Below are 27,965 nucleotides of genomic sequence, written 5' to 3' on the forward strand. Positions count from 1 at the left end.
AACGTCAGAGGTCACGCCACTTTATGTGTTGTATTTGTGTTGCATGGAAATGTTACTGTGGGATTATGCAAAAAAATAACAAAAAAATAAGGCGTTTGTGGTGAAGATGGTTGTCAGTGAATGGTGAGTAGTGTTGCCGTCACCACCACCACCACCACCACCACCACCACTTTGTGTTCTTTACTAAGATTATTTACTTCAGGGTTTTATGATTTCGAAGAAGATTACAGATTCTCTCTCTCTCTCTCTCTCTCTCTCTCTCTCTCTCTCTCTCTCTCTCTCTCTCTCTCTCTCTCTCTCTCTCTCTCTCTCTCTCTCTCTCTCTCTCTCTCTCTGTGTGTGTGTGTGTGTGTGTGTGTGTGTGTGTGTGTGTGTTGTTATTTTCCTTTGTTTCAGAAAGATTTAACTTATGAGGTAAAACACATTGTAGAACCAGAAAAGACATAAATAAAACTCTCCCTTTCCTTCCTCTACCTCCTTTTTCCCTTTTTCTAAACACACACACACACACACACACACACACACACACACACACACACACACACACACACACACACACACACACACACACACACACACACACACACACACACACACATTAAAACATACCGTGCTGTGTTTACCCACTTCTTGTATGCCTTCATCTTTAATGTATATTTTATGAAAGGTTTTTCTTGTTCCCTGCATTTAGTTGTAAGTTAGCGAGGAAAAAGGAAAAAAAAAAGTGAGAAGAAGGAAATAACTATGCGCCAACTGATTCTCGCCAGCAGAAGGGGGAGAGTTGGCTGCGGCGTGCTGGACAGGTAGGGAATAGATGCATAAGTCTATTTCCAGCCTATACTAAATTATTATGCTTATATTACATTGTTATAGTTACTGTTCCTGAGGTCCACTTCGCTGTTCCCTCACTAATAGAGCATCACATTGACTATAAAATGTGTCACGTGTCAGTAGAACGTTGAATAATTTGGCAAGGTGTCATGGTGAGTATACGTGTTCTCTATTCACTGGCAGAGTATTATTTCAACTAGGCAATTAATACTGGTCATTGTTCCTATGGGGGTGAATGAGGAAGAAAAACGCACTTGTGATACCATTAAGTTCATTTTGTCTGTATAAGATCGCTGTTCTCTAACTGTACGTAAAATGTCCTCTCAACAAGAAACATGTTCGCTGCTTTTTTGTTTCAGTGGCTTTTCTGTTTTGGTGTGTTTGTTTCTGGTTGACGGGACTGTGATGGTACTTGAAATTCTGCTTCTCTCTCTCTCTCTCTCTCTCTCTCTCTCTCTCTCTCTCTCTCTCTCTCTCTCTCTCTCTCTCTCTCTCTCTCTCTCTCTCTCTCTCTCTCTCTCTCTCTCTCTCTCTCTCTCTCTCTCTCTCTCTCTCTCTCTCTCTCTCTCTCTCTCTCTCTCTCTCTCTCTCTCTCTCTCTCTCTCTCTCTCTCTCTCTCTCTCTCTCTCTCTCTCTCTCTCTCTCTCTCTCTCTCTCTCTCTCTCTCTCTCCAGTTGTAAACTTTCATCATCATATTTCTTAGATTGTATCAGCGTGCTCGTATCTTCTTAATTTTTCCATCAGAATGTGTTATCACAGATTTGCGTGGGTTTTACTACATAACTTTGTATTTAAACATGCTTGGTCTCGACAAAATGTTTGACAATAAGTTATTCAGACTCGTATTAACCCCACGGTGCATCATGAATTGTGAACACTCCGGAACCAGGAAACCAGCAGGACAGGTCTGTTTGGAAGCCAGTCTACTGAATCTTCTATTGCGTATTGTGTTGATATACATCATATTCATTATTATACCGATTTACTCTGTTCCTTAATTTGTGCAATAGTGAGACAGACGCGTGTTCAGATTGATGTTGCACACTGCAGAACACTTGAATACCACAGCAAAGAGGAAAAAGCTCCGTGTAGAATGTTATCATACCTGACAACTCAGATCTTTTTGTCTCTAAATTCGCATTACGGTTTAGACCCATAAGCAAATGATTAAATTATTGTATTGAGGTTTAGGGTAATTTCATTCGTGATTATGTTGTGACAATTTTACCAAACAGTGACGTTAAACTGATCTGTGTGTTATTTGCAGGGTAATTTATGTCACCTTTCTTGAATGTTGGATTACCTTGATGAGGCTGTCATTCACCACGCACTCAACGTTGTAACTTAACATAACATTATAGCCACACACACACACACACACACACACACACACACACACACACACACACACACACACACACACACACACACACACACACACACACACACACACCACTATTTTTTTTGTTTATAATATCATGTGAGGGATAACTGTTCAGGATTTGCGTCACTCCTTATTGTGTTGAGTACATTCAATAAGGGATGTTCTTCTTTTGACGTGGGTGTGTGTTACAGTTACCGTTGTTGTTGTTGTTGTTGTTGTTGTTGTTGTTGTTGTTGTTGTTGTTGTTGGCAGCAGCATTCAGTGTTGTTGTCACCATCACCCAACTCCTCCATATATCACTTTCATTATGATTACTCTCGTCATTTTCAGTCACCATCAGCAATGGAATCTTTGTGGTTATCATCTTAATTTACAGCTTTGTTTTACTGTTTTGTTCTATGTTATTGCTTGTATTATTATCGGCTTCATCAGTCAGTGTTTTCATTATGATTTGGCTTCGTTCACCACCGCACTAAGCATTACACAATTATCAATGTAAGCAGCGCCATCAGTTTGTTGTGAACAGCAGCGCTGTGACCACACTGGTAAGCATCGTTGCAGTGATTCTGACGTTTTTCCTTTCTTCCCTTTCCCTTGCAGGCAGCTCCTCTTCCTCCTCCTCATCCTCCTTACCATCTTCCTCGTCGTCGGGGTCCCGCGTGCCCATGTTCGTGGCCACCATCCCCAACGTGACGGTGACGGAAGGACGCGACGCCTCCCTCCCCTGCATAGTGAAGGACATTGGAGACTACCAGGTGAGTCCCGCCTCCTCCATTGGTAGTGACGCCTCTCTCACGCTTCTCAGGGTGGTTCGCTCACTCACTTTGTAAAGATGTATTTTTACATGATGAATGTCTGGCTTTTAACCCTTTCAGTACCATGACACGTTTTCATATCTATTCTACTTACTATTTGGTGGTTTTATACAGGTTTAGAAACTTATGTGGGGATTAAAATACTAGTGAAAACTCTGGCTATTAATCTTCTAACCTCCATAGACCCTTCCTATTGTCAATAGAATCGTCTAATCACACCCAACATTCAAGGTAAAAATGTGTCCCAGTAATGAAGGGGTTAAAGAAAACTCTGCTGGTGTTGCTGGTGTTTAAGGTAATTCCTACTGTATTATTTTATTATGTTCGATATGCCAACACGGAAGATTCTTGATCAACACTAGCTCTTCGTAATGCACCATTGAGAACTTGGCAAAGGGCAGTGTGGTGCATCGCCACTGTCTCCGAAATTAATAACCGGCCATGAATTAGTAATTATTAGCGCCAGTAAATCAAGACTAACCAAGCATTCAACATCGCACACTGAGCACGATGCGGGCGAGGGCACACTTCTCTGCGCGACGAGGCGGGAGCGATAACAGAAAGACCACCGCTACCACCATCACCACCACCAGCATGACCACCATCACCACCATCACCACCACTAACACAACCACCATCATCACCACCACCACCACCACCAACACAACCATCACCACCACCACTACTACCACCCGCGCCGCTTCTCTCCCCGTGTATGCAAATTGGTTGTCTGAAAATAAGTGGTTTCAATTGTAATTTCAACTATAATATTTCTAGCGTCACTCCTTTTTTTCTCAAATGAAGGAAGAAAAAACTCGGATTGCCGCGGTAGTAAAGAATGCGAAATAAAATACAGCAAGTTGTTTCCTCTTATTAATATGATGCAGGACACGGGCATTAATATTTACCAGCCAAGGGGGAGGAGGAGTGAAATGAATGTGAAACCTCTACGATTACAGTGATATTAGTCTCTTGTATTCATTGTGTCTTTTAGGGAGTTTCTGGAGTTTCGTATCTATTGTTTATCCGTCCAGATGCATCTAGATTCCTAATGTTTATTGCTTGTTTCGCATCTTATCTCTATACGAGGCGCCTTCCTTTACCTTAGTTGTCTGGAATGTGCCAGTAGTATTGTTCCGTTGTGTGGTACTGACTTGTCTCCATTTCACACCGTGCAGCAATCTAGATAATTGAATATGAAATACTAGTACAGTTTTACCGTATCATTAAAAGCTCACCATTTATTTCCTCGTAGTTGGTTTTTCCAACGCATTTTATTATTTTTTTCCTTTAATTTACGTATTCATATTTTCCGCATCACAAACGTGGGTGTTGGCATCACAGTATCACCACTGCTCCTTCTACCTTACGTACTTCTCACTCACTCTCTCACTCTCTCACTTACCCACTAACTCATTTACTCACTCATTCACGCATCCCAAACCAACACACCATACACACCTCGACACGCCACCTCTCCACCTAAACCACCAGCCGCACCATCCAGCCCAGTCCATCCACCCAGTCTTATGGCACAAGAGACGTCCACCAGTGAGAGAAAAGCAAAGTATACTCACATGATTTTCCAGCGAGATGCGAACATTAGCGGTGTTAAGATCAAAGACGGTACTTCCTCGTCCTAGAGTGACACCCAGTGATAGACGCCGCAAGTAAACACTAGACGAGGGAGGCCTTCCACTCCGCACCTCTTCTTGGCTGGCCGCTTTACCACCACCACCACCACCACCACCACTCGGCCATCAAAGGTGTGCTAGTCAATCTGAGTGGTTGAGGCTGATGGAACAGGGATGAGTGGTGGTGGTGGAGGTGGTAGTGGTGTGTGTGTGTGGGGGTGATGGAAGCGTCATTGCGTGCATTTTATAAACGCACGCACGCAGATATAAACAGTTTGATTTGTATTGTTAGGTAAAGATACAGTTAATACGCGATTTTATCCTTTTTGTTTTGGGGGTGGGGTGTGAGCTGGTGGGGGGCTCAACAGGTTTCGTAAATCAAGTCTTACCAACCGACCACACATTTGCTTCTGAGAGGGATTGTAGAATTGACTGATTGTAAGCTTAGTGCACCATTTAGTGGACAACCCTGCCTAATATGCATGTTACCTTATGGAGTGAATCTTATCAAGGTTAAATGGAGGTTCTGCCGCAGCCCTTCGCCCTTCTGGCCTCTCGTGTCGCATGTTCTCAGTATTGTGGATGGAAATGTTTGGATTATTTAATGTCCTGTATCTGTCAAGTCACTACGAAGGTCAAAAGACTGCGTAATAATCAGTGGAAGCCTCATACATATTGCTAACGTTTCTCTCTCTCTCTCTCTCTCTCTCTCTCTCTCTCTCTCTCTCTCTCTCTTTTTTTTTTTTTTTTTATTTAAACATAATTTATACAGAAGAACATGTACCCAAAGGCGCACTGTCGTGTGCTACCTATTCTAAGGGTACTACAATCTATTTCTCTACAATATTTACAAGACTTAAAAATAGAAAATATACAAGATGGTCAGCATGTAAATGGAGCACTGTTCTTTTCACTTCACTAGCACTATTCACGCACTGCACTACACTGAGTGTCACGTCACAAAGAGTGTCAGAGGAGTTGGCAGTGTCTGTCTCCACTTATGTGCCATCAGTTTGACACTGTGTGTGTTCATCTCCTGGACGTGAGGCACCGCGGCCGTGAACAAGTTCCACATCCTGGAGACGCGTCCTGCGAAGGTGCGTTGATGCTGACACCCGTGGGATCGCGGCACCTCTACGGCGTCACCACCATTGAGCACCGTTCTCGTGCTCCGTGCGGTGACTCTCAGAGGATGACGCAGCCCTGCCAGATGTGGCACTCTTTGCACCTGTGCCTTATGGAACACTACGATTGCCGCCACATCTCTGCGGTGTTCCAGTGAATCAAGAGGACGCTCAGGCTCTGGGTGAGGTGGTATTGCAGCATCTACTAGCCGTATGGCGCGGCGTTGGATGCTGTCCAGTCTCCTTCTGTGTGTGGCGGCACAGGACATCCAGGAGAGAGCTGCGTACTCAAGGTGGGGCCGCACCTGTGCCTTGTACAGCAGCAGTCTCCCTTCCTGTCGAGGAAACTGGCGATCCTTCTGAGAGCGGAGATCCTGTGAGAGGCTTTCTTGGCAATGGATTTGACATGGCTGTCAAACCTCAGCCCTCGATCCACCTCCACTCCAAGTATCTTGACGTCATCTTGGAGTGGGAGAGCAGCAGCGCCAAAGACAACTTTCCTGCCATTGCTGCCATGGCGGCTGGGGACCGAGAGACAACCATTGCCTGTGTCTTCTCCGGCGCGAATGTCACTTGCCAGCGAGCACCCCACTCCTCTATCACTCGTAGCTGCTGATTGATGGCCTCAGCAGCCCGCCCACTGTCCTGGCGTGGATAGGTATAGGAGAGGGTGCAGTCATCAGCATAGGCCTTGACTCCTGGCAGTAGCTGGAGAAGATCATCCACGTAGATATTCCACAGGAGTGGGCCAAGAATTGAACCCTGTGGCACTGATGCCTCCACAGGCAGGGACTCAGATGTTTGCCCGTTGACAACCACCTTGAGGCTTCTGTCCTGCAGGTAATTTCTCTCTCTCTCTCTCTCTCTCTCTCTCTCTCTCTCTCTCTCTCTCTCTCTCTCTCTCTCTCTCTCTCTCTCTCTCTCTCTCTCTCTCTCTCTCTCTCTCTCTCTCTCTCTCTCTCTCTCTCTCTCTCTCTCTCTCTCTCTCTCTCTCTCTCTCTCTCTCTCTCTCTCTCTCTCTCTCTCTCTCTCTCTCTCTCTCTCTCTCTCTCTCTCTCTCTCTCTCTCTCTCTCTCTCTCTCTCTCTCTCTCTCTCTCTCTCTCTCTCTCTCTCTCTCTCTCTCTCTCTCTCTCTCTCTCTCTCTCTCTCTCTCTCTCTCTCTCTCTCTCTCTCTCTCTCTCTCTCTCTCTCTCTCTCTCTCTCTCTCTCTCTCTCTCTCTCTCTCTCTCTCTCTCTCTCTCTCTCTCTCTCTCTCTCTCTCTCTCTCTCTCTCTCTCTCTCTCTCTCTCTCTCTCTCTCTCTCTCTCTCTCTCTCTCTCTCTCTCTCTCTCTCTCTCTCTCTCTCTCTCTCTCTCTCTCTCTCTCTCTCTCTCTCTCTCTCTCTCTCTCTCTCTCTCTCTCTCTCTCTCTCTCTCTCTCTCTCTCTCTCTCTCTCTCTCTCTCTCTCTCTCTCTCTCTCTCTCTCTCTCTCTCTCTCTACCAAAGTGGTGTAACGTGCGCTCTCTTTCATGTTCATTTCCCTGCAATTTTTCCTCGGTCATGTCCATCTGGCTCATTCACGATTTGGCATGAGTCCAGTTTTTCATTTCCTGTAATATGGATGTTTTCTTTCCACTTTTAAGGTTCGGTCTTTGTTTATATTTCCAGCGCAAATATCTCCATTTTTGTTACCGTGATAAGACTGTCAGGCTGATTTTTCTTATATACAAAATCCTGCACGTTTTCATACACTGCACTGCTGGTAAAGGATGAGTGAAGCGCCTTGCCTCTCCTGAACTCCATCCTCTTGCTCAAGCAGACTACTAATTGTTCGCTTGCTAGTGAATACCTTTGTGACTTGAGCTTAGTGATATTACCACTCAGCTATGTATGTGTGTGTGTGTGTGTGTGTGTGTGTGTGTGTGTGTGTGTGTGTGTGTGTGTGTGTGTGTGTGTGTGTGTGTGTGTCGTCGCTCCTGTTCACTCAAAACCGGTGACAAAGACAACAAACATTTATCAGGTTCTTCCATCAGAGTGTAATGCCTCGGCAGCAGCACGCGGTCTCTTTAATATAAACACATCCTCTTCATCGTTTATAAGTAAGTAGGTGCCGCGCCACACACTCCGCTTACTTGTAGCAACGAACTACTTTTCTTCCTCTCGTTTCTTAAGATTTGCTGGGGAAGTGTCGTTTATCAAGCCTATAGCCGCTTTGTGGCACCATCAACACCACAGAATATTAGTATGATATACGTGTCTTTCCTTTTATCTAATTACGTAAGTGTCTAATGTATGTACCGCGTTGAGCAAGATTTGTGCAGTGTGGGCGGTGGTGATGGTGTCTTTTAACTGTTCGTATGATGTTCCAGCTGAGGTTCTTAGTATGGTTCGTAAAGGAAATGAAACAGGACACGTTGGTCCACACAAACACTTGCGTCAGGTTTTATTACTTGTCTTGGTGCCTACAGTACGTGAGCGTGTCTCGTGATTTTATTCTGGTGTAAGAGCTGTGACATCGTAATCAAGTTAGTCATGAAGCAAATAAAGATCATAACAAACTACATCATTATTTGTGAATATGTACCGCTGTGAGTGAAGAGAAGACATATAGGTCTGGTATCCACCAGTAGCATATTTAATTAGTGTCCGAAAAATACCTCTATTTCTGTATGAAAAAATAAAGTTTGACATTTCCACCATTTTAGGACGTCGATTTTACAAACAACTTGGCAGAGATACCACCGAGCTGCTAATGTATGTTTCTTTCGACATTTTTTTTTTTTTTGTGTGTGTGGAAGAGAGAGAGAGAGAGAGAGAGAGAGAGAGAGAGAGAGAGAATCATATATTATTAGATAAATAGGGTATTATTTCATATACTGGTGTACCATGTCGCAACACAGCAACTATAGCAGTGTGTGTGTTACGCTGATCACTTGAGTGTGTAATTATATTTTAATCATCGTGTGTAAAGTTAGCCAATTCAAAGCCCAGGTTTTGTCTTGGTATGCGTGACCCGAACCGCTGACGTGATAGTCAGAACCTGTCACGGCGCTGACATGACACACCTGCTGGTTGTGGAGCTTTATGTTATTATGATTCTATCGCGCTGCACCCGCTGATGCTACACACCACCGTCAATCACCACCCCTCTCCGCACCACACTTCATCACACTACACAGCATCACCCTACTCACACCACGCTACACCATACAGTATCACTTCATACTACCCACACCATACCACACCACACAGTATCACTTCATACCACGGTATAGAAACGTACCACACAACATATCACATAAAGGTGTACTAAATACTTAACACGATTACACAGTACACTCATCGTCACTTACTACACGCAACACATGAAATACTCGTAAATACTGTATATAATCTCACAACATCACACCTCGCAACACCACGCCGCCACACCGCACAGAGCTAAGAATCACCCCAGCACCTCAATCCCGCACCTCACTCCCCACGCCTCACTCGGTCCACCGCACGCCACAACAACACTCCCTTCAGCACACACTCGCTCCCCCTCGAAGTGGAGCGCCGAGGTCTGTGTAGGCCGCCCCTGGGGAGCGCCAACCCATCACATTTGCATGCCGCGGACGACGTAGCTTATCACAGATCAAACCGGACTGGCCGACGCCGACTGACGCGACCTGCCTGAGCCCACCACCCCCTTCCCTCGCCTTGCTGTCAGTGCGTGGCAAGCAGTAAGTGGAGCACACCTCTTGTTCTTCTGAATACCAGGAGACTTTTCACACTGGTACTCGTGTCTCAGAATCCAAGTCAGTGTGCTGTGTGCTGGTAGGTTCAGCGCGAGTGGCCGTACACTTTAAATGGATTTGTTTTGTAGATGTGAGGTTTTGGAGATTTTGGTGCACGATCATATCTTTTATTGTTTCTTCCGTCCTCACCGATATAGAATGGAGTCTCTTTTCTTAATATACTGTTATCACAGCAACAACTGTGCCATCAAAAATTTAATGCTTTTTGTACAATAATCGGCATTTTGATATCCTAATATTAATCAAATAATGTACACCAAAAAGAAAATGAAGTATTCCGTCCTGCACTTGACAAGTCGTGCATCAGTGGGCCCAAGTGGTGCCTGGTCGGCCGCGGCGGCTCGGAATCAAGTGAGGGAGGGAGGCAGTCCGGCCTTCACAGCTTCACATGTATGGCGGAAATGAAAGTCTTGACGCTGGAGACTCTTGAGTACCACATCGGGAGTCCTTTCTAAGAAGTTCACGAAAAGTTACGGGAGTTTTTTTTTTTCTATGTCGCATTCCAGTAGCTGAGCCAGACCGTGGTGAACTCCTCTTTATGTTGCAGCGTGGGAAAAGAATTCTATTTAGCGAAGACAAATCCATTTTTCGTGCTTAAGAGTGTTTCCTTAACATAACCAGACCGTTGCTGGCTGCGTCTGTGAAGGAGCAGTATTTTGGTTACACATTCCTGCCTCGTCCACTCACCACACCAGCGTTATTCCATCTTGTGTTCTGGACACTTTTTAAAGGTCTGGTCCGAACTCGGTATACAAGGGATTTCCTTTTTCCAAGTGGTATTCAGCAGCAAAGATCACTCTCTCTGCTGGCCGCAATATTCCCCTGCACAATGACAGTGATGGAGGAACGTGGTCGTGTTTGAAAAGTGTGGGACGTGTGCGTTAGGGCATTACAGCCTTCTTTCCCCTCTCTCGTTGCCATGCAAGTCGCCCCTTACCCCTAATGTGAAAACGAGAAAATTTCAGTAAAATTCTTACTTGGAGGGTCTTGCCTTCTGCTTGGCTATTCGCTGGGTGATGTCGTTGTTTTATTGGGTAAGAGGCTCCGCTACCTGAAGCCCGCACCGCCGCCGGCACAAAATTACGCCTCGGCTTCCCAGTCGCATCCATAATGGCACCAAACACTACCCGGAGCTGCCAGCGTTGTCTCGGTGACGGCTGAGAGGGTGGGCGGGAGGGGAGTTGGAAGGTAGAGGCAGCCAGGATCGTTGGAGGAGGCTAATGCCAGCGTGAAGACATGTGTACCATTACACACTAGTACCGCCACAAAACACATTCCTTCCAAGTTACTTAAAAATACGAAGGTTCGCTGCGTCACGTCAAACCTTTTAGCTTTTATTTTCATAATATATTCTATACATATATATTTTTTTTTTTTTTTGTGTACCTATTGCCATGTTCTTTGCTGCTAAGGTCAAATGTTTCGCAGAGCTGCATTACTCGAGACTTATTGTTGTTTTGACGTGTTCGCATTGTGTAAGATTGCTATTATTAAATTATGTAATGTAGTTATTATGATGATGAGCAAGCTGTTTTTAATATTATAAAGAAAATCATAAACACACACACACACACACACACACACACACACACACACACACACACACACACACACACACACACACACACACACACACACACACACACACACATATTCATTCATTCATTCATTCATTCATTCATTCATTACACCGCCTTAAAAAAGTAATTGGTAAATGGAAAAAAAAATATGCACAAAAAATCAGGATGTAAATTTCAATCCCAGTATTCTTTCCGGGTCGCGTGCCGGAAACCGAGTCGTGTATTTATTGCCCGGTTTTTTGGTCCATAAATTCAATCCTCATCGTATTGCGCTCAGATTTGATGTTGAAAAACTGTCTTTTTTTAGTATTTTATCCTTCACCCTTCATGTACATGCAGGAGAATGATGCTGATGATGATCGTTGTTATTAATATTATTGTTATTATTAATATTATTGTTATTATTAATATTATTATTATTATTATTATTATTATTATTATTATTATTATTATTATTATTATCATTATTATTATTATTGTTATTATGAAATGAGACAACGAAGGGTATATCTCAGCTCCAGGCAGCTGTGAAAAGCCTGAGGACGAGTAACATTCAAGGCTTAAGCGGTCAGCAGTCATTCATGTGACTCGCAATGAACACCGCGGGGAGACTGCTTGGCAAAAAGTGTAAAAGTGTAAGGTATGTCATGATGCATTAAATATTCAGTAAAGTGTAACACATTCTTACTGCACCAAGAAAATGTTCAGTGTACATCAAGCTAGAAAAATTATGTATGAGATAGAAATGACTGAAAATTAATACACTAAACATCAAGCCGAATACGTAATTACGTAATGCATAAGTCGACAAATAGATGCTGAATAAAATCAGTCTATAAAAAAGGTGGTAACAAGGTGTTTATTGAAGATATTCACACTTGTATAATTACTAGCAATGTTGTGGATTATTCAGTGGCGCGTATAATCTCTGCGGTAATGACTATTGTATTGTTTGGATGCGGAGAGAACTATCTTTTGTGCCTCATTGCGGGAATTGGTTTGCTAGAAAATAGAAAGTCAGTAATCTTTTATTTTTTTTATCACTGTGTGGCGAAGGTGAGCTTTGTTTGTATAATTATGTAGAAGTCGTGATATTCCCATTGAGTTTAATATCATTGTGCTTACCTCAAATTTCCCTTATTGTCGCCACTCTCATCAAGAGAACACTTGTAAATGTGAGAGTGAGAGCCGCGCCCCTGAACGTGATGCAGCCAGGTTCAGTTGGGGGACGGGACCAGTCTGGCGTCATTGACAAAAATGTCTCATCTGAAAACTTCAAAGGTTAAATTATTTTTGAAATTCATATACCATTTTGACGTGCTCTGATAACCCACACAATATGCATATGCAACGCGAAACTAGTGATTGGTTCTGTCGCTAGTGGTGATGGTGGTGGCAATAGTGGTGGTGGTGGGGGTGGCTATGATGGCAATGGTGGTGACTGTGACAGAGGGGTTGTTGATGGCTGCGTTGATAGAGAAGGGCAGAAGCAGTGGTGATGGTGGTGGTATATTGATACATTGCACTGCTGTATAAGGACAGGAGAAGTGAACAGCAGCAGAACTAACGTAAATGAATCATGTTGTTAAAGAAAGTGCTTTGTTTTGGGATGAATTGCCAATGATCGGGAGAGTTCCTGTAACAAATGGTGGTGGCGGTGTTAGTCGTGGTGGTGAGGGTGATGACACAAGTGACGGAGACATCAAAAACTCCGTGCAAAGACGGAACATTGATATTTACATGTGAGAGAAAAAAGATGGAATGCGTCTAGAGATAAGTGCCTTGAGAGCCCCGGAATGCAGAAACCCTCCCTGCTTGATGCCGCGCCCCAGCAAGGCGAGCCGCTCGTACCTCGCCTGATGGGTTCGTCCGTGGCTTTTACAGGAAAACTTTGCCGATACTGTAGCTGTGGAAGAGCGTTAGTTGTTGTTGTTGTTCTTGTGCTTGTGATGGTAGTGCTGGTAGTGGCGGCGGCGGCGGCGGCGGTAGCGGCGGTCGGGGCTTTAAGCATATGTGGGGCGTGTGCGTTGGGGGGCGGAAGGGGGCAAGTGTTTATGTAGAGCACGATAGATGTTTGAGTGTGTATGTGTGTTGGTGAGAGGGTGAGTGAGTGGGTTTTAATATATATGGGCTGTTATTAATCACGCATTTCAATTTTCATGTAAATACGGCAATCAGAAGTAAAAGTTTGTGAATCGATGGCGACCTCACGAGACTCGGACAAGATCGCACTATAGGGCATAACTTCACCCGTCACAAATTATTCATCCTCTCGCTCACGATTCGTACAAGCAAAGTTTACCTTCCCGCGAGTCTTTCATCACCGAGGCCAGCCAGCTTTTCACACAACCACGACATTCAACACAGGGCAAACATGCACACAAATCACGTATTTTTTATTGATTACCTCTAATTTTGCTGCGTAGCCTTCCATTTGTAAAGTACGGCCTCTAAAAACAAAAGGAATCTATTGGCATTAAAAACAAACCGGTAAAATTGCCTTATTCTTCCTACTAAGCTGTTAATGAACGTCAGACAAACAGGCTAGAGTTATATATGGGTCAGAGAAGTACTCGACGCTGCGATGAATTAGCAAACTGTAGCGTGGTGAAAGAGAGTAAGGGGAATGGTGGTGGTGGTGGAGAATGGGTTTTGGTTAAAGGGATTGCTATAATATATTGCAGCCAGTAAAGCACGACAGATGATTATAACAGACGCACTTCGGTGTATGTATCATGGAAAGGTTATATGCATAGTGTTAAGCTTCCTCTATATGATGTTTTTATATTGATTCCTCACACACACACACACACACACACACACACACACACACACACACACACACACACACACACACACACACACACACACACACACACACACACACACACACACACACACACACACACACACACACACACACACACACACACACACACACACACACACACACACATACAGAGGAGCAGCGCAAGGATTGTGTACATACATTCCATTTTTATCAACTTCAACAGGGACAGGAGTATTCTTTCCCACGCAAATCAGTTCCAAAACTCCCAAGTTCCAGGCACTCCACCGCCCGGGCCTCGACAACATTAGTCCAACCTGGAACCGTGCCCAGACCCCCTCTGATCCACTCCTAATGTAGTATCAAACTTCCCACAAATGAGAAGAGTAAACATGAACTTTGGCGGGAGAGCGCGGCAGGCCTTCCTCTCCTGGGGTCCCGTCCCTCTGGTGTGCCCATCAAGTCCTTCCGCATGTGCTTCCCTCCCATCCACCACCAGGGGACGCCCGGACACGCTCACATCACAGTTTTCTTGTAGAACAGTTCCCTGACGCATCTCAGCTTCCTCTCTGCGCCTTGGCTACAATACACGCTTCTTGTGTTTCCAGGTTTTCATAGACAGACAAGTAAAAGTATTTGGTCTGTCCAGGTGACTTAAAGAAATATTAAAAATCTAAGCCTTATATATATATATATATATATATATATATATATATATATATATATATATATATATATATATATATATATATATATATATATATATATATATATTAGTGATGCTTGAGTGACAAGTTTATAGACTAAAATGAGCAGTTTATATATGAGCTCTCAAAGAAGAGTTTGAGTATGCAATATTCCCCTCAGTATTAGAGGTTGTGGGAAGCGCTGTCTCTTCAATATCTTATCACTCAGCCCGTAATGCAGAGCCTTGGATGTGTAGTTTGCTCGGATCTGGAGACTTATATATTTTGTTGACTAGATAACAAATGAGCTTCCAGCATGACCGTGTCTGGGGTATTCTTGCTGCCTAGTACGTCACTGAACACTTCATTTCCCAGCCTTCAAAATACTGTGAAAACACTGCTTCACCGCCCCTCAGCCAGTCAACCTCGCCCTTTACGTGCCCCTCCCCTGCGTGGAGCAAGGCGTGGCACACATCCAGGGTGCACCTGCGAGTGAGACCTTCCTCGACACACTCCTGCCTACCCATCTTTGATCACAAACACGTAATAAGAGGTTCGATGAATTGCCTGATGAGACAAACAGTGACACAATCCAATGGACGCACCTTTCCTTGTGACGATCGTGTAAGGAATGAGGTGTTTGAGTGGCGTGAACTCTAACGCTACAAGACCAGCTTTGTTTAGAGGCCATGATCAGTCTGGTGACACTGCATCGCTCTACCTCTCGTTTCTGTGTGTGCAATGAACCATAGCATTAGGTACGTCTTCAGTGGTTCCCTTCTGGAAAGGATGCATCTGCCAGCGTCAGGGAAGCACCCGCGCGCTCCTTACATTTTCCGCGGCATATCGGGTCACAGTTTTCAGGCTCGGTTTTCTGGTTCAATTTTCGTAGAGTGGTGTTCTGTATGGAAATTTGATTTTCTCTTTCCATGTGTTTCCATTACAGCACCTCATTTGTGGTGGGTCGCGCGCGGTAATGTATGCATAAAGCGGCTCCTCCCCTCCCGCCCGCCGGCTCGTCCCATAAACCAATGGCTGCTCCCCCGCTCGTCGCCCTCTGGTCTTCACTATGATCCTCGCATCACTGCCTTCCACCCTTCCTCTTCCCCAGCCCGAGCCCACCATGGTACTGCTGCTGCCCACTCCCACTTCTGCCTCAGCTTGTGCCGGGCTTTCACTCCTGCCTGAGCCCCCGCCCCCGCCTCCACCAGAAGCCATAACACTCTCTTTGGCCACCACGATCGTGCCTTATTAACGGGTCACGGCGGATAATGAGGAGAAACTGCACCACCGAAGGTTTAATGACGCAGGACACTGGCTGGTGGACCTTTCCCGCCGCAATTCCACAAATGAAAGCAATGAATTCGTTCCTATCACCGATTGGTGTTGCCTCTCCCTGCCGCCTCCCCTGCCCGCCATCGCCCTCCTACTCTCCTCTACTTCACAATGTCTTTTTTTTTTTTTCAGAAGTACTTTATATTGTATTTGATATTGAGTGTAATATATGAAGAATGAATGTGTATGAAAATAGTTTTAAAGTGTGGTTAAAGCTCCACTTTTGAAAGGAAAGCAATCTGAATGTCAGTTGTTATCACAAATCTCTCCAATCCTTTCCCTTTACAGAAAACAAGTGTGCTACGATTCATGGATTACCTAAATGAACCAAATTGCTTGATTCACTTTATTCCAATTATTATGTACATATCAATTATTAATCTGCAATAATTCACATATTAACTGATTTGAAGCTCATTTGTTTTTTATGTACATACTGTATATGAATGTTTTACGCTGATTGCCAGTCGGCGGCGGAGTCTGTGTGTGTGGGTGGGTGGATGGTGGGTACGTGTGTGATGAGAGGAGCGGCGGTGTGTCCTGCCTTCAGAAAGAAAAAGCGGCGGAATAAATCAAGAAGCACAAGTTCGTTGCCTTCTCCGGTGTGACTCCGCTCATATCTGCCGAGGATGAGTGTGGTGCAGCCCGCCTGTTGCACCACCGGCCATCTTAAGATTTCGGCATTTTGAAGCAAGCAAGCAAAGATTCTCTCTCTCTCTCTCTCTCTCTCTCTCTCTCTCTCTCTCTCTCTCTCTCTCTCTCTCTCTCTCTCTCTCTCTCTCTCTCTCTCTCTCTCTCTCTCTCTCTCTCTCTCTCTCTCTCTCTCTCTCTCTCTCTCTCTCTCTCTCTCTCTCTCTCTCTCTCTCTCTCTCTCTCTCTCTCTCTCTCTCTCCCCGCTGAGTCACTGGTGTTGTGTTCGTGCCTCACTGCCTCAATGGAACGCTGCTGTCTTTTAAGCTGTTCAGCCGCCAGTCGTAACCACCCTCAACCCTCCATCCTCTGGCGGAAACATTGCCTCAGGAACCGCGGAACCTGGCAGGGACAACCTCTCTCTGCACAGGAACACATACAACGACACACTGCCAGAAAAACAAAGTGTGAAATAATTGACTAATGAACTGATCCCAACGCACAAGAGCAGAGGATACGAAACAAGGGCTTTACCTGCACCGACTCGCAAAGGAGGAGGAAGAGGAGGAAGAAAAGGAGGAAAAGGATTACATGGAGCTAGAAATATATCACTGTCCATAAAAGACATAATGTTAATAATATGTTTTACTTGCATTAAATTTGCACTCCATGACTGAGTAATATGAGATTTGTCAATAATTCATAGCTACACAGTACAGCCGCTCTACCCTGGCAGCTGACAACACGCCGACTCTCTTCCCGTTTCCTTGATAAAAAGAAAAGTAAAACATGAAAGTTGTGTGCGTAATTTAAGTGTTCCACGAGACCATTAAAACAGTCACAGCATTCTTGAGTTGTTCTTGTTATTGTTGTTAGTGGTGGTGGTGCTTTTGTTATTCTTATTGTAGTTAGTATTATCAGTATCGTTATTTCTTTTTATCATCATCGTCATTATCGTTAATTATTCTTATTACTGTTACATAATCCTTTAGTTATTTTCGTCTTCTCTCTTATTATATCAACATTTGTCTCTCTCAAGAAAAGCTGCACAGTATTCATTTACTTCGTATGTACTAGTAACTGTTTACAAGTGGGCTGCGTGTGTGTACTCCTGTAGGTGCGTGTTACAACACATATGTACTTCTGCCGTTGCTATGTTGAGATTCAGAACGTGTGGAAATGCCCTCGGGAATACATTGTCCATTACTTTATTCTCCGCACATATTTGTATAATCCTTTCTTTCTTTCTTTCTTTCATGATTCCTTTTCGTGCTTTCTTTCTTTCATGTTTTCTTTCTTTCTCATTTTTACGGTTTTCTTTTTCATTCCAACAAGGCAGACAATATTCAAGTAGAGCGTACACATAAGCGAAAATCTTGGGAGGAGGACAAGGAAAAGAAGGAAGCAAGCAGAACCAGGAGAAAGAGTAGGAGGAGGAGAAGACAATCGCCAGTCACTGTTGTGATGGTGAAGTGTACAATACAATCCCCTGCTGACGCCATCACTGCTGCCTCATTACTGTACCAGGTCACGCAGATAAGGAAAAATTAACCCCTTAAGTACTATGACGCGTTTTCATATTCATTCTGCTTCCTATTTAGTGATTTTATACAGCTTCATAAACTTATGTTGGGATTGAAATAGTGAAGACTGTGGCCATTAATCTTCTGACTTCCATAGACCCTTCCTAATGTCAATAAAATGATCTAATCGTACACAAATCTCAGAGTAATAATGTGTTTGAGTACCGAAGGAGTTAACAAGATTTTGCCGTGACTCGTTGTCCATATTTTCCTCCAACGTGAAAAAGTAACAGTGACAGATAATGTTTTCCTGTTAGTTCCCTGAATGCCACATAGAAGAATGCTGATTTATCATGCTTTTGACTCATCATTCCTGTAACCTACCATTGTCTGACTTGCTGAAAAAGATCGCGATTCATTTGTACAACATTTACATAATTACATACAATAATTTGAGTTGGTCTAATTACTCTAGGTAAACTGGAAAGGATCACTGCACAATTATAATGCCATTTACAAATAATTGGCGTCACAATTAACAATCTGGGCGCACGTTGGGGGATATCAGTGAAAATAATAATAGAGGCACACGAAATTCCTGGTGTGAAAGCTAGGGCTGAGGGTGTCTGTCTGGGAGACCAGAATGACGAGTGTGTCCCTAGCGTGGTGGAATAAAGGCAGGAACTCTTGTAGGTAAGGGTGCCAACGAAGAGAAGATTTTGGTTAACTTTTGCATTAACCCCTTCAATACTGGGACACATTTTTACCTTGAGATTTCTGTGTGATTAGACCATTTTATTGATATTAGGAAGAGTCTATGGAGGTCAGAAGGTTAATGGCCAGTCTACCACATGAGATTCTGAAGCTGTATAAAATCACCAAATAATAAGCAGAATGAATATGGAATCGCTTCATGGTGCTGAAGTGGTTAATGAGATGAACGGAATAGCAGTGGGAGTAATAGGAAGTCTTATGGAGGTGGAACAGGCAATTAGCAAGTTCAGGAGAGTATTAATTAAGGAAATATGATAAAAAGTAACAACAATGAGGCAGTGAGTGAGTAATTAAAGATTGTCTGTTAGAGAGGTCGATTAACTGAACAGCTGTCTAAGATAGCTATGTAAATAACAGCAACAACAAATATGGTAATAGTAGTATTAATAATAGTAGTAGTATTTAAAAAAAAAAAAAAAACGACTACAACAACGCAAAACAAAGAAAGAAGGAAGTATGAAAGAAAGAAGAGGCAAAGAATTGAAGGAAATAAAGAAAAGAAAGGAGACAAAAACAAAGCTGAAAGGAATAAAACAAGAAAAGAAGGAAGAACGAAAAATAAAAAGAGTTACGGAAAAAAATAATAAGGAAAGAAAATAGAAAGGAAGAAAACCAAAAATAATGAACAGCAGAAGATGTAGCAGTGACGAGCACAGAGCACATAGACGGCCAAAAAGCAACGAAGGGAGGTCAGTGTGACAAAGGAAACGTGCGGCGGAACAGTGAGGAGGGAGCAGCGGTGGCGGGGAGAGGCGACCACACCACCACCAACCAGACTTCTCGATGCAGGGCGGCAGATGGCCCGGAAGGAAAGTGGAGGGTGGGCAGGGACACTTCAGCGTGCGCGTCCCCACACACACACACACACACACACACACACACACACACACACACACACACACACACACACACACACACACACACACACACACACACACACACACACACACACACACACACACACACACACACACACACACACACACACACACACACACACACTACTACTACTACTACTACTACTACTACTACTACTACTGCTGCTATTTTTAACTTTCTTTCCTTGTAAGTAAGTATGTATTCTTTAATGTATTTACGAGAGAGAGAGAGAGAGAGAGAGAGAGAGAGAGAGAGAGAGAGAGAGAGAGAGAGAGAGAGAGAGAGAGAGAGCTAAGGCTGTGGCTGCAGAAGGGACGGAAGATACACTTTTGTATTCGTTCCAGCACAACGTTCACACACTTCCAAATTCCTCTGAAGAAAAGAGTGATGGTTGAGACCTTTCCAATGTGCTGCTTTCTGGAATACCGGATGAGGCGTTGTGGTGTGTGATGGCCCGCCTGGCATTAAGTATGTGGTTGAGTGGTACGTCATCGAGTACTGTGTGAGGTGTTTTATTGATGCTGTGCTGGCCAGAATCACTACGGAAGGATCTGATACTGTCTGCGTCAATGCACAATGCCGCCACTTACTTAATTCTCAGGATTCTTAGTGTCATTATAAAGCTCTTAAGATTTACAACTGAAAGGTTTTGTGTAGTTCATGAAGACTGGTCACACACACACACACACACACACACACACACACACACACACACACACACACACACACACACACACACACACACACACACACACACACACACACACACACACACTGTAATGTTACCAAAAGATCCGCAATTTTCTACTGCACAAAAAACAGTACATAATATATCACATTAATGTTTGTTTTACTTTTTATGGATATATAAAAGTCAGTTAAAAAATTTGTTTATATTTTTGCTTTTGTACAGTCCACGTATGGAAAAAGTCTGGTGCACGTTGGAGAATGTAAAGAGATGACAGAAAGTTGTAAGAAAGACTGGGAAAAAATAGAGGATCAAATGAAAGGGAGCTAGGAAGGATGACCAGGAGTGGGGTGTCCCTGCCACACTTCAGGCTGCGTCCGTTAAGGGTTGCACTCTCCATCCATTACTTCACCATTCAATTACTACCATCCATTAGTTCCCTTCATTATAGCTGTAGGGCACATCAATCGCAGGACTGACGCGTCTCCATCAAATTGTTAATCTGACTCGAGTAGTTTAGCTTTGGGACGATATTGGAAAGCGAGGCCCCGGGGAGACGCGCCGCTTCCTCTCGTCTGTCGCCTTCCTCGCGCGGCTCTAAATGGGGTCTGATGCAAATGAATGTGCCCTTCGGGAGGCGGACTTTTTACCTCCTGCTGGTGACGTCGTGGGCTGCCTGAGGACTGAGCTAAGTAAATGACAGACTGAGTTAATTAGAAAATGAAAAATGGTGAAAATCTGCTTTGAAGGAATTGTTGACAGCCCTTAGTGACTTAGACGGGCGGGACAAGCCAAGAGTGAAATCCAAAATGTCATTGTGGTTTCATGATCATACTTCCGCCTGCAGACTTTTTGTACTTGTTCACTCTCGGGCCGCTAGAATCGTTTTATTGTGCCTATTTTACCAGTCTAAGGAGTTGTTGTTATCGGTTTGTATATTTGTATTTTTTCTTCTATGTAGCTACCTCCACTCTTGATCGCCTTGTAGATAGATACGTTGAACGTTCTCTGCCTGTTTTCCAACCTTTAACTTATTCTGCCAAACTGTTCCTTCCATTCAGCTCCTCTAGTGACAATCCCATTTCCGTATCCTACCCATTTTCTCCAGCTCCGCCTCCAAATCCTGTAATATCGATCTGTCACTACTGTCCGTTAAGTAGAAGCTGTTTCTCCCTGGAATAACAATTTCTTCCGTGTCAGTACTATCCGTGACGCAACTCGAGACAACCCCTGCAAGGATGAAGGTCTAGTACAAATGTCTGTCTAGTACAAATTGATTTCACGGTGTACTTTGTTCAGTTAATCAGAAAGTAATAGCGTGAAGGTTCCTTTTGGAGCACCACCAGAGATGCGAGGCGAGCCACTATGAAAAGGAAAGGAAAACAAAAAAGTAATCATTATTTGTCGAATGTGATGGAGAGAGAGAGAGAGAGAGAGAGAGAGAGAGAGAGAGAGAGAGAGAGAGAGAGAGAGAGAGAGAGAGAGAGAGAGAGAGAGAGAGTGTGTGTGTGTGTGTGTGTCCTTATAATTAGAGGCTAGAGTGCATCACGATTCACGGACATTTGAAAATCATTCTCCCATGAATTTGTACATCCAATGAATGAGCACGGCTGAATAAAAATGTGATATTCATTGAGACACTACGTACGCACACACATGGAAACCTCGTGACCGAATAATGATTACTTGCAAAGATATTTAAACTATTAATGAGCGTGATTAATTATGACACTATTATAATAATCTCTTTGCTATAGTAGAGTGCATTATTTAATATAGTTGTCGGTGGGGATCTCGCGAGCGACACTCAACAATATGTGCAGGTGAAAACATTAGTTATTATTGTTAACGTTATTATTATTTTAGATGCAAAATGTCATTATTAAAAAGAGCTTCACGTATGTTGACCTAGAGAGAGAGAGAGAGAGAGAGAGAGAGAGAGAATAATTTCCATCTCATATCACAAGGAAGGCTTAAAATAAGGTTTTCCTCTTGCATGAAAAAAAAAAAAAAAAAGCTTGTTGGCTTGAAAGTAAAGCAGACGACTTGTAAAAAATGAAACAGCACGAAAGGATTTGATAAGAACCAATACTTGCCACCGTCAAATGTTCCTCCTGTGTTGCATTATAACGGAGCCGGGACCAGTGCACGTGGGGTTGGCTGGGGAGAGGAGGGAAAGTGGGCGAGGCACGGGACATCCACTGCACGACCTGAATGGCGTGTGATTGGACGGGTGTCACATTTTATTCGACATTTTACCCCTTGCTATTTTTCTCTCTTATTCCTACACTTTTTACCCCGTTCCTTCTTCGTGAATTGGGTTTATTTATGGGGATGGTTGTTGCATGGTGAGTCAGTCAGCCGTCGTGTGCATCTGTTTCCCTCGTGACTTGCATCCTTCACTGGTGCAACGATGCCTCACGCAGACTGTAAGAACGTGGTGCAGTAATCTCCGTCCTGAAGATTAGGTTAGGTCAGGTTAGTTCAGGTTAAGTTACGGTTAGGTAACAATGTGGTGCAGTAATCTCCGTCTTGAAGGTTAGGTTAGGTTAGGTCAGGTTAGGTTATGGTTAGGTTTGGTTAATGTTAAGGCTAAGTTGGATGGGGGAGGTGGAAGAAAGCACAGGTGTAAGGAGTTGATTTTATTCCTGACCGATATCTCCAACAGCTTCTTCAGGGGGAACGGAGCTGTAGGCGAAACCGATCTGGAATAAACTCAACTCCTTACACCTGTGCTTTCTTCCACCTCCCCCCCTCTCTAACTCGTCTAAATGTCTGTACAGTTAAGATTAAGGTTAGGTTGAAGTTCTAAAGGTATCATAGTATCAATTAGCGTAAACATCTCAACTCTACACGTATGCTTTTAGTTTGCAAATGATGTGAACTACTGCTCATTATATCTGTACTTGTAGTTTCAGTAGTCCAAGCGGAGTGTTTGTTTTGCTGTGTGTGTTCATCCAGGAATGCAAGTGTTGTGCGTGACGTGATTACTTGTAACAGACACTCAGGTAAGGCAGGTCTGAGCACACACACACACACACACACACACACACACACACACACACACACACACACACACACACACACACACACACACACACACACACACACACACACACACACACACACACACACACACACACACACACACACACACACACACACTAGTAAATAAATAGATTAAATATAACAATGACAAGTGAAGCATCCAACACGAAATGACGTCTTGCGGTTACAAATTCAACACAAACCCACAAAAACTGTAAATGATTGCGGTCCGGGATGCGCTGTTCTTCCTTCAAGGCTGAGAGAGGGACACCATCAGTCTACTTGCCTGTAGCTTCTGAATATTGGAGTAACTGTCAATTACTCACTTCTGGAACTTAATCAGGGTCGAGGGTGTTTCTGGGACACTGGTGGTGTTATAAGGCAATTACTCACCTCAATTCTTTCTTCTTAATCCCTTCAGTACCATGACGCGTTTCCATATATATTCTGGTTACTATTCGGTGATTTTATACAGTTCAGAAACTTATGTGGGGATTAAAATAGTGAAAACTAGCCATTAATCTTCTGACTTCCATAGACCCTTCCTAATGGCAATAAAATCGTCTAATCACATGCATCGAAAACTCAAGGTAAAAATACGTCCGAGTACTGAAGGTGTTAGAATGGTTTAGCACTGAATGGGATAAAATTGCCTTTCTTCACTGCCTTCTACCGTTTCGACGATACAGTTTTCAGAAATTGCAGTCTCATCTTCAGTGCACAATTACGCTAACACTAATTCACTTTGTTAATGAATGGAACGTTACACAACCAAATTCAGTTACGGATATCTTAAAGCCTGGTACTGCTCAGGATTGCAGGAAGGGGTGTGGATGTAATATCTTGACCTGAACGTGTCCATATGGCATCCACATATATAAAGACAAAGGAATACACGCCAAACCACATCTAAATTGCATTCACGAACTAACCTTATTAACACACACACACACACACACACACACACACACACACACACACACACACACACACACACACACACACACACACACACACACACACGTTACAGCCACAGATACAGTTTGCATTCACAAATAGAGCCACGCCGCCGCTGTCACGCTGCCCCTAGCCTTACTCAGCCAGGCATTCTCCTACCACGAGCAGACTATCGTTTGATCTGGCTTCCTCGACTTGCCTATATTGTTTTGCTGGTCGCTAGAACCTCTCATATTTTTCAGCCCCCTCACAGAACCCGGTCATCCTTCCCTCCCTTCCTCTCTACCTTTATTCTTCCCTCCCTCACTTACTCTTTCTCGCTTTCTCTCCCTTCCTCCCTCCCTCCCACGCTGGGCTACCATCAGCTTTAGTCTATATAGTGTTGGTGCGTCTGATCGCTTCCCTTTGCCCTTGTTGGCCGAGCTAATCCTCGCTTCCTGTGCCGATTGTGGGTCTTTACTTTTTTTATTAATTTGTTTATATTTTTTTTCTTTCCGGAGGGGCTTGTAGATTGGCGTGGGCTGGTGGGGTGCGGTGGAGTCAATGGGAGCGAGTGAGGTAAGGGATTAGATAGGTACACATTGGCAGGTGTACGTATCGGGTGAACACAAACTACGTACATGAAGCTAACGTGCATACAAACAAGCTGAACAGGTGTGTGTGTGTGTGTGTGTGTGTGTGTGTGTGTGTGTGTGTGTGTGTGTGTGTGTGTGTGTGTGTGTGTAGGGGGGAAGGGGAGGAGGAAGGGGGCGGGTGGGGCCTTCTCAGACTGGCCACATACACACACACGTACACACACATACAGTCACGCTTACCTTGTACAAACTCACCTGCCTTCCTTAATCATCACGTCGTCTCTTCCACCTCACGTTTATTGACCTTCTTCTCCTCTTCCTTCTCACAGCTTATGAGTGATAGACAACGCCGTGTCCTGTACATTCATATTTTGCACGCTTCCCCCAAAAGAAAAAGAAAACGTCGACCATTTTATTTATTTTTTTTATAGCACAAGGCAAAAGTGTTATTGGTTATTGCACACGCGAGGCAGATCTTACTAAACTAAATGGTAAAAAGACACGTTAGTTGCTCTCCAGTGTCTTTTCTTTTTCTTTTTTTACACGTTTGTTATCAGTATATGTTTTAATGAGAGAGAGAGAGAGAGAGAGAGAGAGAGAGAGAGAGAGTGTGTGTGTGTGTGTGTGTGTGTGTGTGTGTGTGTGTGTGTGTGTGTGTGTGTGTGTGTGTGTGTGTGTGTGTGTGTGTATTAAACGTTGGATTCACTTTCAAACGACAATCACCTTTACATATATACGAAAGAAAAAAAAATTCATGCGATCGAATCTTGATAAAACATTCTCGTGTATTTATTTTTTATTCCACTCTCCTCCTCCTCCTCCTCCTCCTCCTCCTCCTCCTCCTCCTCCTCCTCCTCCTCCTCCACCTCCTCCTCCACGTGTCCCCATTTCTACATACTCCGTGCAGAACTTTCATTTCGCAATTTAATCATATGAGCGTCAATAGAAAAGCTTGTGAGAGGATTAATTGTACCAAACGCTGTGGCTTAAATTAATTTATGCTCTCAGGCTCGACGGCGCCACGTGTGTGGTACTCGGCAGGGATGAGAAGGCACCGCTAGCCATGACCCTAGTGTGCTGTCCCTCCCTTACATTGCGTCCCAGGGATGAGAAGGCACCGCTAGCCATGACCCTCTCTCTGTCTCTCTCTCTCTCCCCTCTCTCTCTCTCTCTCTCTCTCTCTCTCTCTCTCTCTCTCTCTCTCTCTCTCTCTCTCTCCAATACTAATTCGTGCTTCTATTCTTTTTCTTCTTCTATTTTTCACTTACGCTAATTGTCATGAATCTCTCTCTCTCTCTCTCTCTCTCTCTCTTGTTTCTTGGTAATTTTTCTTCCTCTTTATTTTTTATTTATACCATGTGGGCTTTTCACGGGAATTTATGGGCTAAAGGGGGTACTTTTTTGGGGTGCCTCTTATCTCAAAACCCACCCGCTAGGAAACCGTTGCCCCGAGTGAGGAAGCCCTACCTACACTCGGACCATCAACAGGATTCGAACCCGTGCGCTTGGAGACCCCTCGGACCCCAAAGCATGTATGGTTCCACTGCACCACTGAACCACTTTTCTTTGTCCCTCATCTAAGCAATAGTTCTCTCTTCCTTCTATTTTATCATCCCTGTGTTTATACTTTCCTCCCACATCATCTCATCGTCACCTTTTCCCTCCCCTTTCTCGCCTTTCTCTTTCTCTTCTCTTGTATCATCACCACGCAACAATCCTCTTCCCTCACCCTCACAACCATTCACCATCCTCTCTCTCTCTCTCTCTCTCTCTCTCTCTCTCTCTCTCTCTCTCTCTCTCTCTCTCTCTCTCTCTCTCTCTCTCTCTCCATCTTCTTGCTTCTTGCTGTTTTTTTTTTTTTCCTCTCTCCATCTTGTTCTTTTCTTTGTCCCTCATCTAAGCAATAGTTTCTCTTCCCTCTATTTTATCATCCCTGTGTTTATACTTTCCTCCCACATCATCTCATCGTCACCTTTTTCCCTCCTCTTTCTCTTTCTTTTCTCTTGTACCATCACCACGCAACAATTCTCTTCCCTCACCCTCACAACCATTCACCATCCTCCTCTTCCTCCTCTTCCTTCCCTACCCCACCCATACCGTGCCGTGCCACTCCCTGCCCTCCATCACACTTGACACCAGATGTAAACAGCGAGGCTCATAAACACAGCTGATTACGAATGCCGCTGATCATATACTTTGCCAGTCACGGTAGGCTCGCTCATAAACCTTTCTGATCATACACATTACCGGCAAGAATCATAACCCTTCATAAACATCGCCGCCGAGTATGAACGTGAATCGCTATAAAGATCGGAGAGAAATTTTCGCCCGTGTGTTTATTTTCACCTGGAGTTGCGTATGGCAGGATGAACTGTTGTTACTGGTTGGTGGGTGTGATGGTAGAGAGGCTTGCTTGAGTGTGTGTGTGTGTAAGGGAAGGAAAGGTAGCCCAGTTCCTGACGTGGAGTGAGTGAGGGAGGGAGGAAAGGAAGGACAGTGACGGATTCATACAGCTCACCGTGTCGTGGCTGCACTGTGAGGTCGCTCCACACGCATCGCCTGCCTCGTTGTAGCTTCGCCCTTCACCCGCCCACCGAGCGATCTTCACCTGCTTACTCGTCCGTGGGAAAACTCGACAGAAGCGAATCGGTTCATTTACGTTTTTGTGAGGCGTGTATATTCTAACAGTGAAGTACTGATACACCGGGGATTTCAGATATTCATTATGTAGTACAATTATCACTAACCAGTGAATTTTTGTATTAGTTATTCATATTATGTGTTCATTGCGTGGAGGGAAGTGAAATACAAGCTTTATTTCGTTTATCTTAGTATTCATTTTTCATGCGTAGAAATCACGTCAAGAGAGGTAAGGCTCTGTATTTTCTTCCTTACCAACAAAACTTCACTTCGTCATGAATTAGTAAAGATTTG

At 44.0% G+C, this 27,965-nt stretch overlaps 1 protein-coding gene across 11 annotated transcripts in view; it reads left to right on the top strand.

Moving 5' to 3' along the window:
- Window positions 1-27,965, top strand: part of LOC123503965 (lachesin-like) — a 207,807-nt gene that overhangs the window by 153,993 nt on the left and 25,849 nt on the right. For all 11 annotated transcript variants that reach the window (XM_045254117.1, XM_045254128.1, XM_045254118.1 and 8 more), the window contains one exon: window positions 2,816-2,970. In XM_045254117.1, the coding sequence (XP_045110052.1) occupies window positions 2,816-2,970 (155 nt within the window). The remainder of the gene's footprint in view (window positions 1-2,815; window positions 2,971-27,965) is intronic.

The sequence above is a fragment of the Portunus trituberculatus genome, chromosome 15, assembly GCF_017591435.1.
Source record: "Portunus trituberculatus isolate SZX2019 chromosome 15, ASM1759143v1, whole genome shotgun sequence".
NCBI lineage: Eukaryota > Metazoa > Arthropoda > Malacostraca > Decapoda > Portunidae > Portunus > Portunus trituberculatus.